Source organism: Sus scrofa, chromosome 3, assembly GCF_054392235.1.
Source record: "Sus scrofa isolate SSC_HxYL_T2T_F1_AM1 chromosome 3, Sscrofa_HxYL_maternal_Yorkshire_Landrace_v2.0, whole genome shotgun sequence".
Lineage (NCBI taxonomy): Eukaryota > Metazoa > Chordata > Mammalia > Artiodactyla > Suidae > Sus > Sus scrofa.
In genome coordinates this window covers 21,992,358-22,006,084 of record NC_139385.1, presented here as the reverse complement: position 1 = coordinate 22,006,084, position 13,727 = coordinate 21,992,358, and the positions used below count along the sequence as shown (strand labels likewise).

At 45.6% G+C, this 13,727-nt stretch overlaps 1 protein-coding gene across 1 annotated transcript in view; it reads left to right on the top strand.

Moving 5' to 3' along the window:
- Positions 1–13,727, top strand: part of LOC146404463 (uncharacterized) — a 56,435-nt gene that overhangs the window by 29,064 nt on the left and 13,644 nt on the right. Inside the window, exons 18-23 of the mRNA XM_085017172.1 lie at positions 625–750; positions 2,498–2,568; positions 3,342–3,432; positions 9,812–9,937; positions 11,664–11,734; positions 12,478–12,568. Coding sequence (XP_084873298.1) covers positions 625–750; positions 2,498–2,568; positions 3,342–3,432; positions 9,812–9,937; positions 11,664–11,734; positions 12,478–12,568 — 576 coding nt within the window. The remainder of the gene's footprint in view (positions 1–624; positions 751–2,497; positions 2,569–3,341; positions 3,433–9,811; positions 9,938–11,663; positions 11,735–12,477; positions 12,569–13,727) is intronic.

Sequence of the window (13,727 nt, the reverse complement as noted above, 5' to 3'; positions counted from 1 at the left end):
GAGTATCAGAGGAGATGAAAATAGATACTGTCCATCAGCTGCACAGCATCGATCCCATGAAGATGCTGGGGCATAAGCTTCCACCCTTCCTGACTTGAGGCATCCATTTACCCTCTCTGGCTTCAACCACCACTGAGTGTCTGGCTTACTCTTGCCACCACTCAAGGATGAACACATACGGAGCATTGACGGGGCACCCGTCCTTCCTTTTTCTAAAATGTTACCCGTACTTCATGAAGTCGTCCTCATAACATCGTACTAAAAGTCAGCCAGAAGACCATTTCCACCTCTTAGAACAGGGCATCGATCGAGGCACTTAGGGATCTACAACCCTTTCCCCAGGTTCATGATTCTTCTAAATGTGTTTGAACCAGACCATTAGGCACGATCACTCTACTTTCCTGTGTTTCTAGAAGGTCTCAGTTAAACAAAGGCATTTGTTCCAAACTCCTGTCTTTCGGTTGTTTTAAACTGCATGATCCTTCTAAGTCTGACTTTGATCCAGGCAGCACTCCTGGGCAGCTGGTGAGCCAGGGGACCAAAAGATAAAATGGAATAAACGAGTACGAATTTCCCTATGGTCTTCTGACAGCAAGATGTCAACTGTCCTCCCTGTTCTGATAGATTGCATAGGATGCTGCTTCCAGATTCAAAGAAACAATGGACAGAAGTCACAAAGATCAACCCCTGGTTGCATCAGAAAGTTATTCTCCCGGCGCCACAAGCGGGTACACCCAGCAGGTGGGCCAGGTACATGGAGATTTTCTCATTAAGTGCATGCAAGGATAAGTTTTCTTTCATGTCCCCTGTATATGAATGAACGAGGAAGTATTATGTGATATCCTGTGTGTGTGTGTGTGTGTGTGTGTGTGTGTGTCCAAATTGAAATATACTTAGTCAGGTGGTGGTGTAATACCTGTGGAAATAAAACTACTTTGAAATCTCAATAGCTGGTTGATGGTTAAGAGTGAAGATGATCTCTAGCTAGGGTGTAGATGATAACCGGCTTTTGGACATTAGCTGATATGTCTCCCTCAGGGAGACCATGTTTCCAGATGTCTTTCAATTATTAGACATTGTTTAGACCTGGATTGTGTGGACAAAGAGGTCAAATGACACAGACGGTTCCTAAATCCCAGCACTCCAGGTCCAGTCATTGGTGGTACCTTTATTACAATTAGTGGAACACTGTGGATACCTTTTTATTAATGAAACATCTATAGTTTGCCTTAGGAGTCATACTTGGTGTTCTTATAAGCTCTGCTCTTTGACAGATGCGCAATGTGATTTCTCACCACTGTAGCACAGAGAAATCCATACCCGAATGCTCCCTGGCATATTTCTCCCAGGAGTCCAAAGATGGGCAGTACACAAAAGGCTTTGATGAATGTGATGACGAATGAGATGACTGGCAAAATGAAGTGCAAAAGATACTCCGAATGAGCTACCCTTTAGCCACAGAGTGGCATTAAAGCTCGAAATATGTTAGAGTAGGGGTGGACCAGATAATACAAAAATCTATTGTGGTGAGTGAAATAAGGCAGGCACAGCAAGACAAATATCATGTAATTCTGCTTGTGTAGGCAAATTCCTATTAACAGAAGTAGAAATTACCAGGGCCTGGCGGCAAGGGGAAGGTGAGTTATGATGGGTCATGTCGGGCATGATGACAAAGGTGTGGGTGTAGGTAGGGTTGATGGGTACTAAAGCATGTGGAAGTCAAAAAGGCTACGGGACTGTATGGTTAACAATTGTGTGAAGGACAAATATTATATCTGTGCCATCACGCTAAAGGAAGTAAAAAAAATAATCAAGGAGAAGAGATGCTGAACAGAAGCAGGGCATGTGAATGTGTGGAGATGAAATGGTCTTGTAACCTTTCAAGAAGTAGTGGGAATCGCCCTGGGATGTAAAATAGGCTGGAGGAGTCATTGGACTCTGTCCTTGGAACATAGCATGAATTATTTTTGTTTTGTTATGCTATGTGTTTACGGCCACACCTGTGGCATACGGACGTTCCCAGGGCAGGGATCGACTCAGAGCTGTACCCAGACATGGCAACACCGGATCCAGGCCACATGTGCACACTACACTGCAGCATGCAGCAACCCTGGATCCTCGAGCCCCTGAAGGAAGCTAGGGAGTGAACCTGCATCCTCACAGAGACAGCTTTGTGTCCTTAACACACTGAGCCACAGTGGGAGGTCCGCAGAACATGAATTTGGAATTTACCTTTTTTCAAATGGCCTACATTGAGTTGATTGTGTTGGCTTTAGCTAGGAAGCTTAAAGCTCCCCTTCTCATTATGTCAAGGAACCTCCCCTTGGCCAGCCTCGTCCCACTGGAGTGGTCGGCCAACAGCACGGGGGCCCATACTTAATAATCTCCCATCCTTCCCCTCCCTCCCTGTGTTCACACACCACTCCCCAACAATGCTGCCTGAATAATTCCTGAGCAGCATCACCAATATCATGACCCTTCATCTGTGTCCTCCTAGAAAAAATGGAGGAATTCCAGGCAAAGCTGCCCAGCATCACAGGAGAAGTAGAGGCTCTAACTGGCTCCATGGTAAGTGCCTTTTATTATCTGAGATCAAAGCATAACTTCATTTCCTCAATTTTTCTTTTTTCTTGTTGCTTCTCTCTCTCTCTCTCTCTCTCTCTCTCTCTCTCTCTCTCTCTCTCTCTCTCTCTTTTAGGGCCACACCCTCAGCATATGGAGTGTCTCAGGCTAGGGGTCTAATCAGAACTACGGCTGCCAGCGTACCCCACAGCCACAGCAAATCTCGATGTGAGCCGAGTCGGTGACCTACACCACAGCGCATGGCAACACCAGACCCTTAACCCACTGAGCGAGTCCAGGGATCAAACCTGCAACCTCATGCTTTCTAGTCAGTTTTGGTTCCACTGTGCCAAGACGGGAACTCCAATTTCCTCCTTTTGTCTACCAATTTCAACTATGAAAGTCTACACTGCTCAAATCAGTGGAGACCTACATTTTTCCTGGGTTGGATGCATGTTGACTGAATGTCTCTCCCAATGTGTGACTGATTGAAAAAATGACAATAGCCTTTAGAAACTGCAAGTATGGCTGAGAGCAATGTTATCAGCAGAGAATTGCCCTCCTTGCAAGAGATTTTGGTGATTTGGGGTCAAAGTACACATAAGAATTCCTCCACGGAGATTTGAAGCCTCTGTCCAGGATGACCTCTGTGTTCTCTTTGGGACCATGGACTCAAGGCGTGTTTCCCTTTTGGGTTTTGATGGACAGAAAGACCATGACAATTCTTGTGTCCATAGAGACCAGGAAGCTGAGATTCTCACACTGTTTTCTTGCACTAGATGATGACCAGTGAAACGACTAATGATAATGGTGTGACTTCGGAGATCACGACTCCAGTGACGAACAATCAGGTTGAAGTTGAAGAAGAAGGTGGGTCTTCCTTGCTGGCATTGGTTGGAGAGTGGCCAGATCCTGGGATGCTTTTGGAAAGGGGGTCGTCTGGGATGTTGAGCAGGCAGCTCTTTCCCGGTCATAGTGATGCCCTGGTGGTACATGCCCTGGACACATGTCTCTTGTGTTGATTCCTTGGGTTGTGACACATTAGGAGGGACAGGGAGTGAGGTCCCTGTGTGCGCACATGTGGTGTAAGCATCTGTTTCCTCATGAGCTCGCTCCTATTTTTACAGAAAATACACCTCTCAACTTTCCTTAAGACACATCCCATCACCTCCGCATACCACCTCTACAGGCATGCACTCATCCCTCACCGCCACTGTTCCCAATGGGGCAGAGACCGTTGGCCCAAGCTCTTGACCTCCTACGTGGAAAAGCCAAAGTGGGACCCAGGCTGGGTTCCCTATGGGGATGCTCTGGACCCCCTCCTTGCACCTCTCCCTCAGCCAGGATTTGATCATTCATGGGGAGCACGGAGCGGGGAGGGCCCCTGCTCTGTGTCTATGCCCGGGAATACCAGGGTCTCCAGAGGTCCTGTTGATGCTGTGCATTTTAAAAGGCCCCTGCCAGTGCTGCTGTCATTGCTTCAACACGGCCAAAGCAGACGGGAATCGGAGAGGCGTCGTCTTGTATTGGACGGTGTCACCGTCATTCTTACGTTTGGCCACCCTAGGTAGCACACACCCAGGCGATGTTGCAAGTGAGAGCTCAGAGTGCACCCACATCCTTAGCCTGGTGTCCAGCACCATTGTACAAACTCGCTGCCCATCTGAGTGAGAAGGACTCCATGCTCCCTCTGTGTTTCTCTCCATGAAGTAAGCCCCTCTTGCTGTAAGGCTCTTGTGAGTGTGGACATCCTTTTGTTCAGGGCCCACGCACAAAATGAAGCCTGCAGAGAAACTGTCATGGGATGGATAGTGGCTGCTATTAATGGTTGGATTAGAGCATTGTCATGTCTTCTATTTTTGATTTTAAGATCAACGTATTGTGAATCCTTTCATTAGCATACTTTTCCTAGAAATTATCCCTCCAGTAAAGTTTTAACTTTTTAAATGATTTTTTATTTTTTCCATTATACTAGGTTTAAATTTTTCTGTTAATTTCTACGGTGCAGGAAAGTGATCCTGTCACGCACAGGTGCACACACGTGCGCGTGCGCGTGCACATACACACAGGCATGCATACATTTTCTCCCATTATCCTCTATCACGTTCCTTCGTGAGTGACTGGATATTGTTCCCTGTGCGATCCAGTGGGCTCTCATTGCTTATCCAGTCCAGATGCAATGGTTTGCATCCCTTAAGCCCAGAGGCCCAGTCCATCCCACTCCCTCCCTGTCCCTGTTGGCAAGCACAAGTCCCTTCTCCAAGTCCTTGAGTTTCTATTCCGTGGAAAGGATCATTTGTGCTGTGTATTAGAGTCCAGGTATAAGTGCTATCGTATGGGATTGGTGTTTCTCTTTCTGAGGGACTTTGCTTAGTGTGAGCGTCTCTAGTTCCACCCACTTTGGTGCAAATGGCACTATTCCTTCCTTTTATGGCTGAGGAGTATCCCATTGTGTATCTATCCCACCTCCTCCTAACCCATTCACCTGTCGATGGACATTTAGGTTGTTTCCATGTCTTGGCTAGTGTGAGGAGTGCTGCTATGAACATGCGGGTGCAAGTGTCTCTTTTAAGTAGAGCTTTGTCCGGATAGATGCCCAAGAGTGGGATGCGGGGCATATGGAAGTTCTATGTATAGATTTCTAAGGTATCTCCAAACTGTTCTCCATAGTGGCTGTACCAGTTTACATTCCCAGCAACAGTGCAGGAGGGTTCCCTTTTCTCCACAGCCCCTCCAGCACTTGTTATTTGTGGATTTATTAATGATGGCCATTCTGACTGGTGTGAGGTGGTATCTCATGGTAGTTTTGATTTGCATTTCTCTTATAATCAGCGATGTTGAGCATTTTTTCATGTGTTTGTTGGCCATCTGTATATCTTCTTTGGAGAAATGTCTGTTCAGGTCTTTTGCCCATTTTTCCATTGATTGATTGGTTTTTTTGCTGTTGGGTTGTATAAGTTGTTTATATATTCTAGAGATTAAGCCCTTGTCAGTTGCATCATTTGAAACTGTTTTCTCCCATTCTGTAAGTTGTCTTTTTGTTTTCTTTTGGGTTTCCATTGCTGTGCAAAAGCTTTTCAGTTTGATGAGGTCCCATGGGTTTATTTTTGCTCTAATTTCTATTGCTTTGGGAGACTGACCTGAGAAAATATTCATGATGTTGATGTCAGAGAGTGTTTTGCCTATGTTTTCTTCTAGGAGTTTGATGGTGTCCTGTCGTATATTTAAGTCTTTCAGCCATTTGGAGTTTATTTGTGTGCATGGTGTGAGGGTGTGTTCTAGTTTCATTGCTTTGCATGCAGCTGTCCAGGTTTCCCAGCAATGCTTGCTGAATAGACTTTCTTTTTCCCATTTGATGTTCTTGCCTCCCTTGTCAAAGATTAATCTTGCCCATTTTTCAAATGGGTTGTTTGTTTTTGCTGTTGTGTTGGAAGTGTCTTGATTTGTGTGTGTGTGTGTGTGTGTGTGTGTGTGTGTGTGTGTGTGTTTTAGATGTTAGGCTGCTGTCAGTTGCATCACTTGAAACTATTTTCTCCCATTCCATAGGCTGTGTTAGTTTTTATGAGTTCCTTTGCTGTGCAAAGGCTTATGGGCTTGATTAGGACTCATTTGTTTAGTTTTGCTTTGGTTTCTTTTTCCTTGCACTCAGTGTGACCTACGGAAATGCTTTGATGTCAGAGAATGTTTTGCGGACATTCTCCTCCAGGAGTTTGATGGTGTCTTGTCTTAGGTTTCAGTCTTTAAGCCGTTTTGAGTTTCTCTTTGTGCACGGTTTGAGGGTGTTTTCCAGTTTCATGGATTTTCATGTGGCTGCCCAGCTTCCCAGCACCACTGGCTGAACAGACTGTCTTTTCCCCATTTTACATTCTTGCCCCCTCAGTTGAAGAATAATTGACCGTCGGTTTGGGGGTTATTTCTGGGTTCTGTATTCTGTTCCAATGGTCTGTGTGTCGGTTTTGGTACCTTTACCACACTGTCTTGCTTACTGTAGCTTTGTAATATTGACCGAAGTCTGGGAGAGGTGTGCCTCCTGCCTGGTTTTTGTTCCTCAGGATTGCCTTGGCCATTCCGGGCCTGTTTTGGTTCCGTGTAAATGTTTGGATGGTTTTGTTCTACTTCTGTGAAAACTATCCCAGGTGGGGATGGCATTGAATCTGTAGATTGCTTTGCGTAGAATGGCCATTTTTAGGATATTCACTTTTCCAAGCCAGGAGCATGGACTATCTCTCCCCTTCTTTGACTCCTCTTCAACTTCCTTGAGTCATGTTTTATTGCTCTCGGTGTAGAGGTCTTGCAGCTCCTGGCTCAGGTTGGTCCCTAGATAGTTAATGCTTTGGGTTCTTCCTTGGACCCCTGCTTGAGTGGCTAAGAGGAAGGCTGTCCCCTTCCCTGGAGTGAACACTGGGGGAGGTGTCTCCTTGCAAGCCTGGGGAGGGCAGCCTTCCTCCTGTTCCTTGGTCCTCTGCAGCTACCCGTGTGCACTCCAGGCCCCTTCTCCATCGCCTTGTCTGCCGCCTCTCCTTGTTTTGTCTTCTTTGTTTCTCATTTACACAGGGTCCTTTTTCTCATGCGTCCTCACATGACAAAAACTAAAAAAGAATAAAGAGGAGAAGGGGAGAGCTCTCTTCTTCCTAGAGGGACTGCACCCTCATAAACTAATTGCCTCCCAAAGGCCCCACCTCCCGGTACCATCCCACTGGATGTTGGCGTTCCAACATAGCCTCCGCTTAGGAGGGAACACAAAGATGCACGCCATAAGCACAGTAGCTTATGCTACTTATAGGCAGTGGGATTTGGTTAGGCTGTTCACGATACGATGCATGTAGCAGTGATGGTCTCCAAGTTGGCCCTGTTCCATCATTTTTACATCATTTATCTTGATGCATCATTACTATTAGTCACCAACTTTTAAAAACATTTGTGGAATCAACTAGAGGAAGATTCCCTCCCCCCCCCACACACACACACAAATAAATAATCCACTATGTGGCTTGGTCAAAGGAATGCCTAATCTACCTGGCAAACTGACTCTATATCCAAACTCAGTGAATTCTCCACTACCGAAATCAAGAGTTGGACATTTGCAAGTTTCTTTTAATCACAAACTGAACGTGCCCCTCTTTGCCAGCAAACACCTACCAGTTCCTTTTGGGATAAGTAGGCACTTTGTACCGCACATCTAAACTGTTAAAATGGATGAATCATTGGTGCACCATCACTCTCACATCCAATATGTTCTGAGATTTTTATTTGAGACACACATTACCGTGCGTGCTTTACAAAACATTCTGCTCATTTTGGGAATGGACTGGGATATTTCTGGCTGTCCATAACTTCTAGGGGAAAAGTTGTATCCGCTTCCTAAAAAACTGATTGGCCCTTTGACATGCATGTTCAGACATAGTCACAAGTGTTTAATAGAAACATTTGTCTCAAAAGCCCCGTACTTATGTTCCTAAGTAGTAAAAGCTTTTCTTCAGGGCGTCTTTAATCCTTAGTATGAATAAAAGTCGTAATATTCTTCCTCCTTTCCTTTCTCAAAGCCAGAAATTACAAAAATAATTACTGATTTTCTTTCTCTCTTTCTTTTCTTCTTTCTTTCTTTCTTTCTTTCTTTCTTTCTTTCTTTCCTTCTTTTTCTTTTTTTCGCAAAAGAAAAAGAAAAAAAAAACTCTCCTCAGGTTGTATGTACAAGTAACTGTAGCAAGATACAAGCATGTGACAAATTGGAAAATTACTTCTATTATGCATCAAAAATATTAGATTTTGTGAGGAGACAAACTGAATAGGGCACTGCAGAATAGCAGTCGACATGAAAGATGAAAATATTCACCCTGGTTATAATAAGCTCGAATCTCGCATTTTGAAATGGTTTGATCTGCAAATGTCTAGTGACTCAGGAAGAGTAGAAATGGAGGGGTATGATCATTGAAACAGTAATGGGACTTCTTTAAGTTCTCCACCTGCTGGCTTTTTGGCTCTCCCCCCTGCAGGGGTTTGCTCTCAACTCCTCCTGGGGGGCAGGTCATTCTCTCTCATAGGAAATTATGTTCTTAATCAGAGAGTTATGTGGGAGCCTGGGATTCAATTTTGGAAATGAAAAGGTTCCTCTGAGAAGCCAAGCTTGTCCACGGAAACACGCTTTCTGCCAGAAGCAGTTGGACCCATCCTGTGCAGGGTTGACTTCCCCCTGAGAGTTGTATGATGACACATCACCATGGTAATGTGCTTATGCACTTCTTGCCTCATGGTCAGACTGTCACTCTGTGGCCTGAGAGGTTCGTATGTGGTGGCCAGTGTGAAGCTCTCACTTCACGGCTCATGCTTTAGGAATGGGCAATCTCAATTGTTGTGCCAAAGGTGAGTTTACATTGATCCCCTGGTGGCTGTTCCTTCAAATGGGCTCACTCACTTTTTCACATGCATTTTTCTTCTTAGATATTTCTTGTCATTTCTACCACTCTGAGTTATGTATAGAGTTATAACTTCCACCTTTGTTGTGTTAATTAATATGTCTGGTCCACCTGCCTCAGATTCATCACTCGTCATTGTTGTGACCCTTGGACTGTCACTTCGTTACTCCTCATGTCGGTCCTGTTTGCACTTCCTCACCTGCAACAGGACTGAGTATCAGAGGAGATGAAAATAGATACTGTCCATCAGCTGCACAGCATCGATCCCATGAAGATGCTGGGGCATAAGCTTCCACCCTTCCTGACTTGAGGCATCCATTTACCCTCTCTGGCTTCAACCACCACTGAGTGTCTGGCTTACTCTTGCCACCACTCAAGGATGAACACATACGGAGCATTGACGGGGCACCCGTCCTTCCTTTTTCTAAAATGTTACCCGTACTTCATGAAGTCGTCCTCATAACATCGTACTAAAAGTCAGCCAGAAGACCATTTCCACCTCTTAGAACAGGGCATCGATCGAGGCACTTAGGGATCTACAACCCTTTCCCCAGGTTCATGATTCTTCTAAATGTGTTTGAACCAGACCATTAGGCACGATCACTCTACTTTCCTGTGTTTCTAGAAGGTCTCAGTTAAACAAAGGCATTTGTTCCAAACTCCTGTCTTTCGGTTGTTTTAAACTGCATGATCCTTCTAAGTCTGACTTTGATCCAGGCAGCACTCCTGGGCAGCTGGTGAGCCAGGGGACCAAAAGATAAAATGGAATAAACGAGTACGAATTTCCCTATGGTCTTCTGACAGCAAGATGTCAACTGTCCTCCCTGTTCTGATAGATTGCATAGGATGCTGCTTCCAGATTCAAAGAAACAATGGACAGAAGTCACAAAGATCAACCCCTGGTTGCATCAGAAAGTTATTCTCCCGGCGCCACAAGCGGGTACACCCAGCAGGTGGGCCAGGTACATGGAGATTTTCTCATTAAGTGCATGCAAGGATAAGTTTTCTTTCATGTCCCCTGTATATGAATGAACGAGGAAGTATTATGTGATATCCTGTGTGTATGTCCAAATTGAAACATACTTAGTCAGGTGGTGGTGTAATACCTGTGGAAATAAAACTACTTTGAAATCTCAATAGCTGGTTGATGGTTAAGAGTGAAGATGATCTCTAGCTAGGGTGTAGATGATAACCGGCTTTTGGACATTAGCTGATATGTCTCCCTCAGGGAGACCATGTTTCCAGATGTCTTTCAATTATTAGACATTGTTTAGACCTGGATTGTGTGGACAAAGAGGTCAAATGACACAGACGGTTCCTAAATCCCAGCACTCCAGGTCCAGTCATTGGTGGTACCTTTATTACAATTAGTGGAACACTGTGGATACCTTTTTATTAATGAAACATCTATAGTTTGCCTTAGGAGTCATACTTGGTGTTCTTATAAGCTCTGCTCTTTGACAGATGCGCAATGTGATTTCTCACCACTGTAGCACAGAGAAATCCATACCCGAATGCTCCCTGGCATATTTCTCCCAGGAGTCCAAAGATGGGCAGTACACAAAAGGCTTTGATGAATGTGATGACGAATGAGATGACTGGCAAAATGAAGTGCAAAAGATACTCCGAATGAGCTACCCTTTAGCCACAGAGTGGCATTAAAGCTCGAAATATGTTAGAGTAGGGGTGGACCAGATAATACAAAAATCTATTGTGGTGAGTGAAATAAGGCAGGCACAGCAAGACAAATATCATGTAATTCTGCTTGTGTAGGCAAATTCCTATTAACAGAAGTAGAAATTACCAGGGCCTGGCGGCAAGGGGAAGGTGAGTTATGATGGGTCATGTCGGGCATGATGACAAAGGTGTGGGTGTAGGTAGGGTTGATGGGTACTAAAGCATGTGGAAGTCAAAAAGGCTACGGGACTGTATGGTTAACAATTGTGTGAAGGACAAATATTATATCTGTGCCATCACGCTAAAGGAAGTAAAAAAAAATAATCAAGGAGAAGAGATGCTGAACAGAAGCAGGGCATGTGAATGTGTGGAGATGAAATGGTCTTGTAACCTTTCAAGAAGTAGTGGGAATCGCCCTGGGATGTAAAATAGGCTGGAGGAGTCATTGGACTCTGTCCTTGGAACATAGCATGAATTATTTTTGTTTTGTTATGCTATGTGTTTACGGCCACACCTGTGGCATACGGACGTTCCCAGGGCAGGGATTGACTCAGAGCTGTACCCAGACATGGCAACACCGGATCCAGGCCACATGTGCACACTACACTGCAGCATGCAGCAACCCTGGATCCTCGAGCCCCTGAAGGAAGCTAGGGAGTGAACCTGCATCCTCACAGAGACAGCTTTGTGTCCTTAACACACTGAGCCACAGTGGGAGGTCCGCAGAACATGAATTTGGAATTTACCTTTTTTCAAATGGCCTACATTGAGTTGATTGTGTTGGCTTTAGCTAGGAAGCTTAAAGCTCCCCTTCTCATTATGTCAAGGAACCTCCCCTTGGCCAGCCTCGTCCCACTGGAGTGGTCGGCCAACAGCACGGGGGCCCATACTTAATAATCTCCCATCCTTCCCCTCCCTCCCTGTGTTCACACACCACTCCCCAACAATGCTGCCTGAATAATTCCTGAGCAGCATCACCAATATCATGACCCTTCATCTGTGTCCTCCTAGAAAAAATGGAGGAATTCCAGGCAAAGCTGCCCAGCATCACAGGAGAAGTAGAGGCTCTAACTGGCTCCATGGTAAGTGCCTTTTATTATCTGAGATCAAAGCATAACTTCATTTCCTCAATTTTTCTTTTTTCTTGTTGCTTCTCTCTCTCTCTCTCTCTCTCTCTTTTAGGGCCACACCCTCAGCATATGGAGTGTCTCAGGCTAGGGGTCTAATCAGAACTACGGCTGCCAGCGTACCCCACAGCCACAGCAAATCTCGATGTGAGCCGAGTCGGTGACCTACACCACAGCGCATGGCAACACCAGACCCTTAACCCACTGAGCGAGTCCAGGGATCAAACCTGCAACCTCATGCTTTCTAGTCAGTTTTGGTTCCACTGTGCCAAGACGGGAACTCCAATTTCCTCCTTTTGTCTACCAATTTCAACTATGAAAGTCTACACTGCTCAAATCAGTGGAGACCTACATTTTTCCTGGGTTGGATGCATGTTGACTGAATGTCTCTCCCAATGTGTGACTGATTGAAAAAATGACAATAGCCTTTAGAAACTGCAAGTATGGCTGAGAGCAATGTTATCAGCAGAGAATTGCCCTCCTTGCAAGAGATTTTGGTGATTTGGGGTCAAAGTACACATAAGAATTCCTCCACGGAGATTTGAAGCCTCTGTCCAGGATGACCTCTGTGTTCTCTTTGGGACCATGGACTCAAGGCGTGTTTCCCTTTTGGGTTTTGATGGACAGAAAGACCATGACAATTCTTGTGTCCATAGAGACCAGGAAGCTGAGATTCTCACACTGTTTTCTTGCACTAGATGATGACCAGTGAAACGACTAATGATAATGGTGTGACTTCGGAGATCACGACTCCAGTGACGAACAATCAGGTTGAAGTTGAAGAAGAAGGTGGGTCTTCCTTGCTGGCATTGGTTGGAGAGTGGCCAGATCCTGGGATGCTTTTGGAAAGGGGGTCGTCTGGGATGTTGAGCAGGCAGCTCTTTCCCGGTCATAGTGATGCCCTGGTGGTACATGCCCTGGACACATGTCTCTTGTGTTGATTCCTTGGGTTGTGACACATTAGGAGGGACAGGGAGTGAGGTCCCTGTGTGCGCACATGTGGTGTAAGCATCTGTTTCCTCATGAGCTCGCTCCTATTTTTACAGAAAATACACCTCTCAACTTTCCTTAAGACACATCCCATCACCTCCGCATACCACCTCTACAGGCATGCACTCATCCCTCACCGCCACTGTTCCCAATGGGGCAGAGACCGTTGGCCCAAGCTCTTGACCTCCTACGTGGAAAAGCCAAAGTGGGACCCAGGCTGGGTTCCCTATGGGGATGCTCTGGACCCCCGCCTTGCACCTCTCCCTCAGCCAGGATTTGATCATTCATGGGGAGCACGGAGCGGGGAGGGCCCCTGCTCTGTGTCTATGCCCGGGAATACCAGGGTCTCCAGAGGTCCTGTTGATGCTGTGCATTTTAAAAGGCCCCTGCCAGTGCTGCTGTCATTGCTTCAACACGGCCAAAGCAGACGGGAATCGGAGAGGCGTCGTCTTGTATTGGACGGTGTCACCGTCATTCTTACGTTTGGCCACCCTAGGTAGCACACACCCAGGCGATGTTGCAAGTGAGAGCTCAGAGTGCACCCACATCCTTAGCCTGGTGTCCAGCACCATTGTACAAACTCGCTGCCCATCTGGGTGAGAAGGACTCCGTGCTCCCTCTGTGTTTCTCTCCATGAAGTAAGCCCCTCTTGCTGTAAGGCTCTTGTGAGTGTGGACATCCTTTTGTTCAGGGCCCACGCACAAAATGAAGCCTGCAGAGAAACTGTCATGGGATGGATAGTGGCTGCTATTAATGGTTGGATTAGAGCATTGTCATGTCTTCTATTTTTGATTTTAAGATCAACGTATTGTGAATCCTTTCATTAGCATACTTTTCCTAGAAATTATCCCTCCAGTAAAGTTTTAACTTTTTAAATGATTTTTTATTTTTTCCATTATACTAGGTTTAAATTTTTCTGTTAATTTCTACGGTGCAGGAAAGTGATCCTGTCACGCAC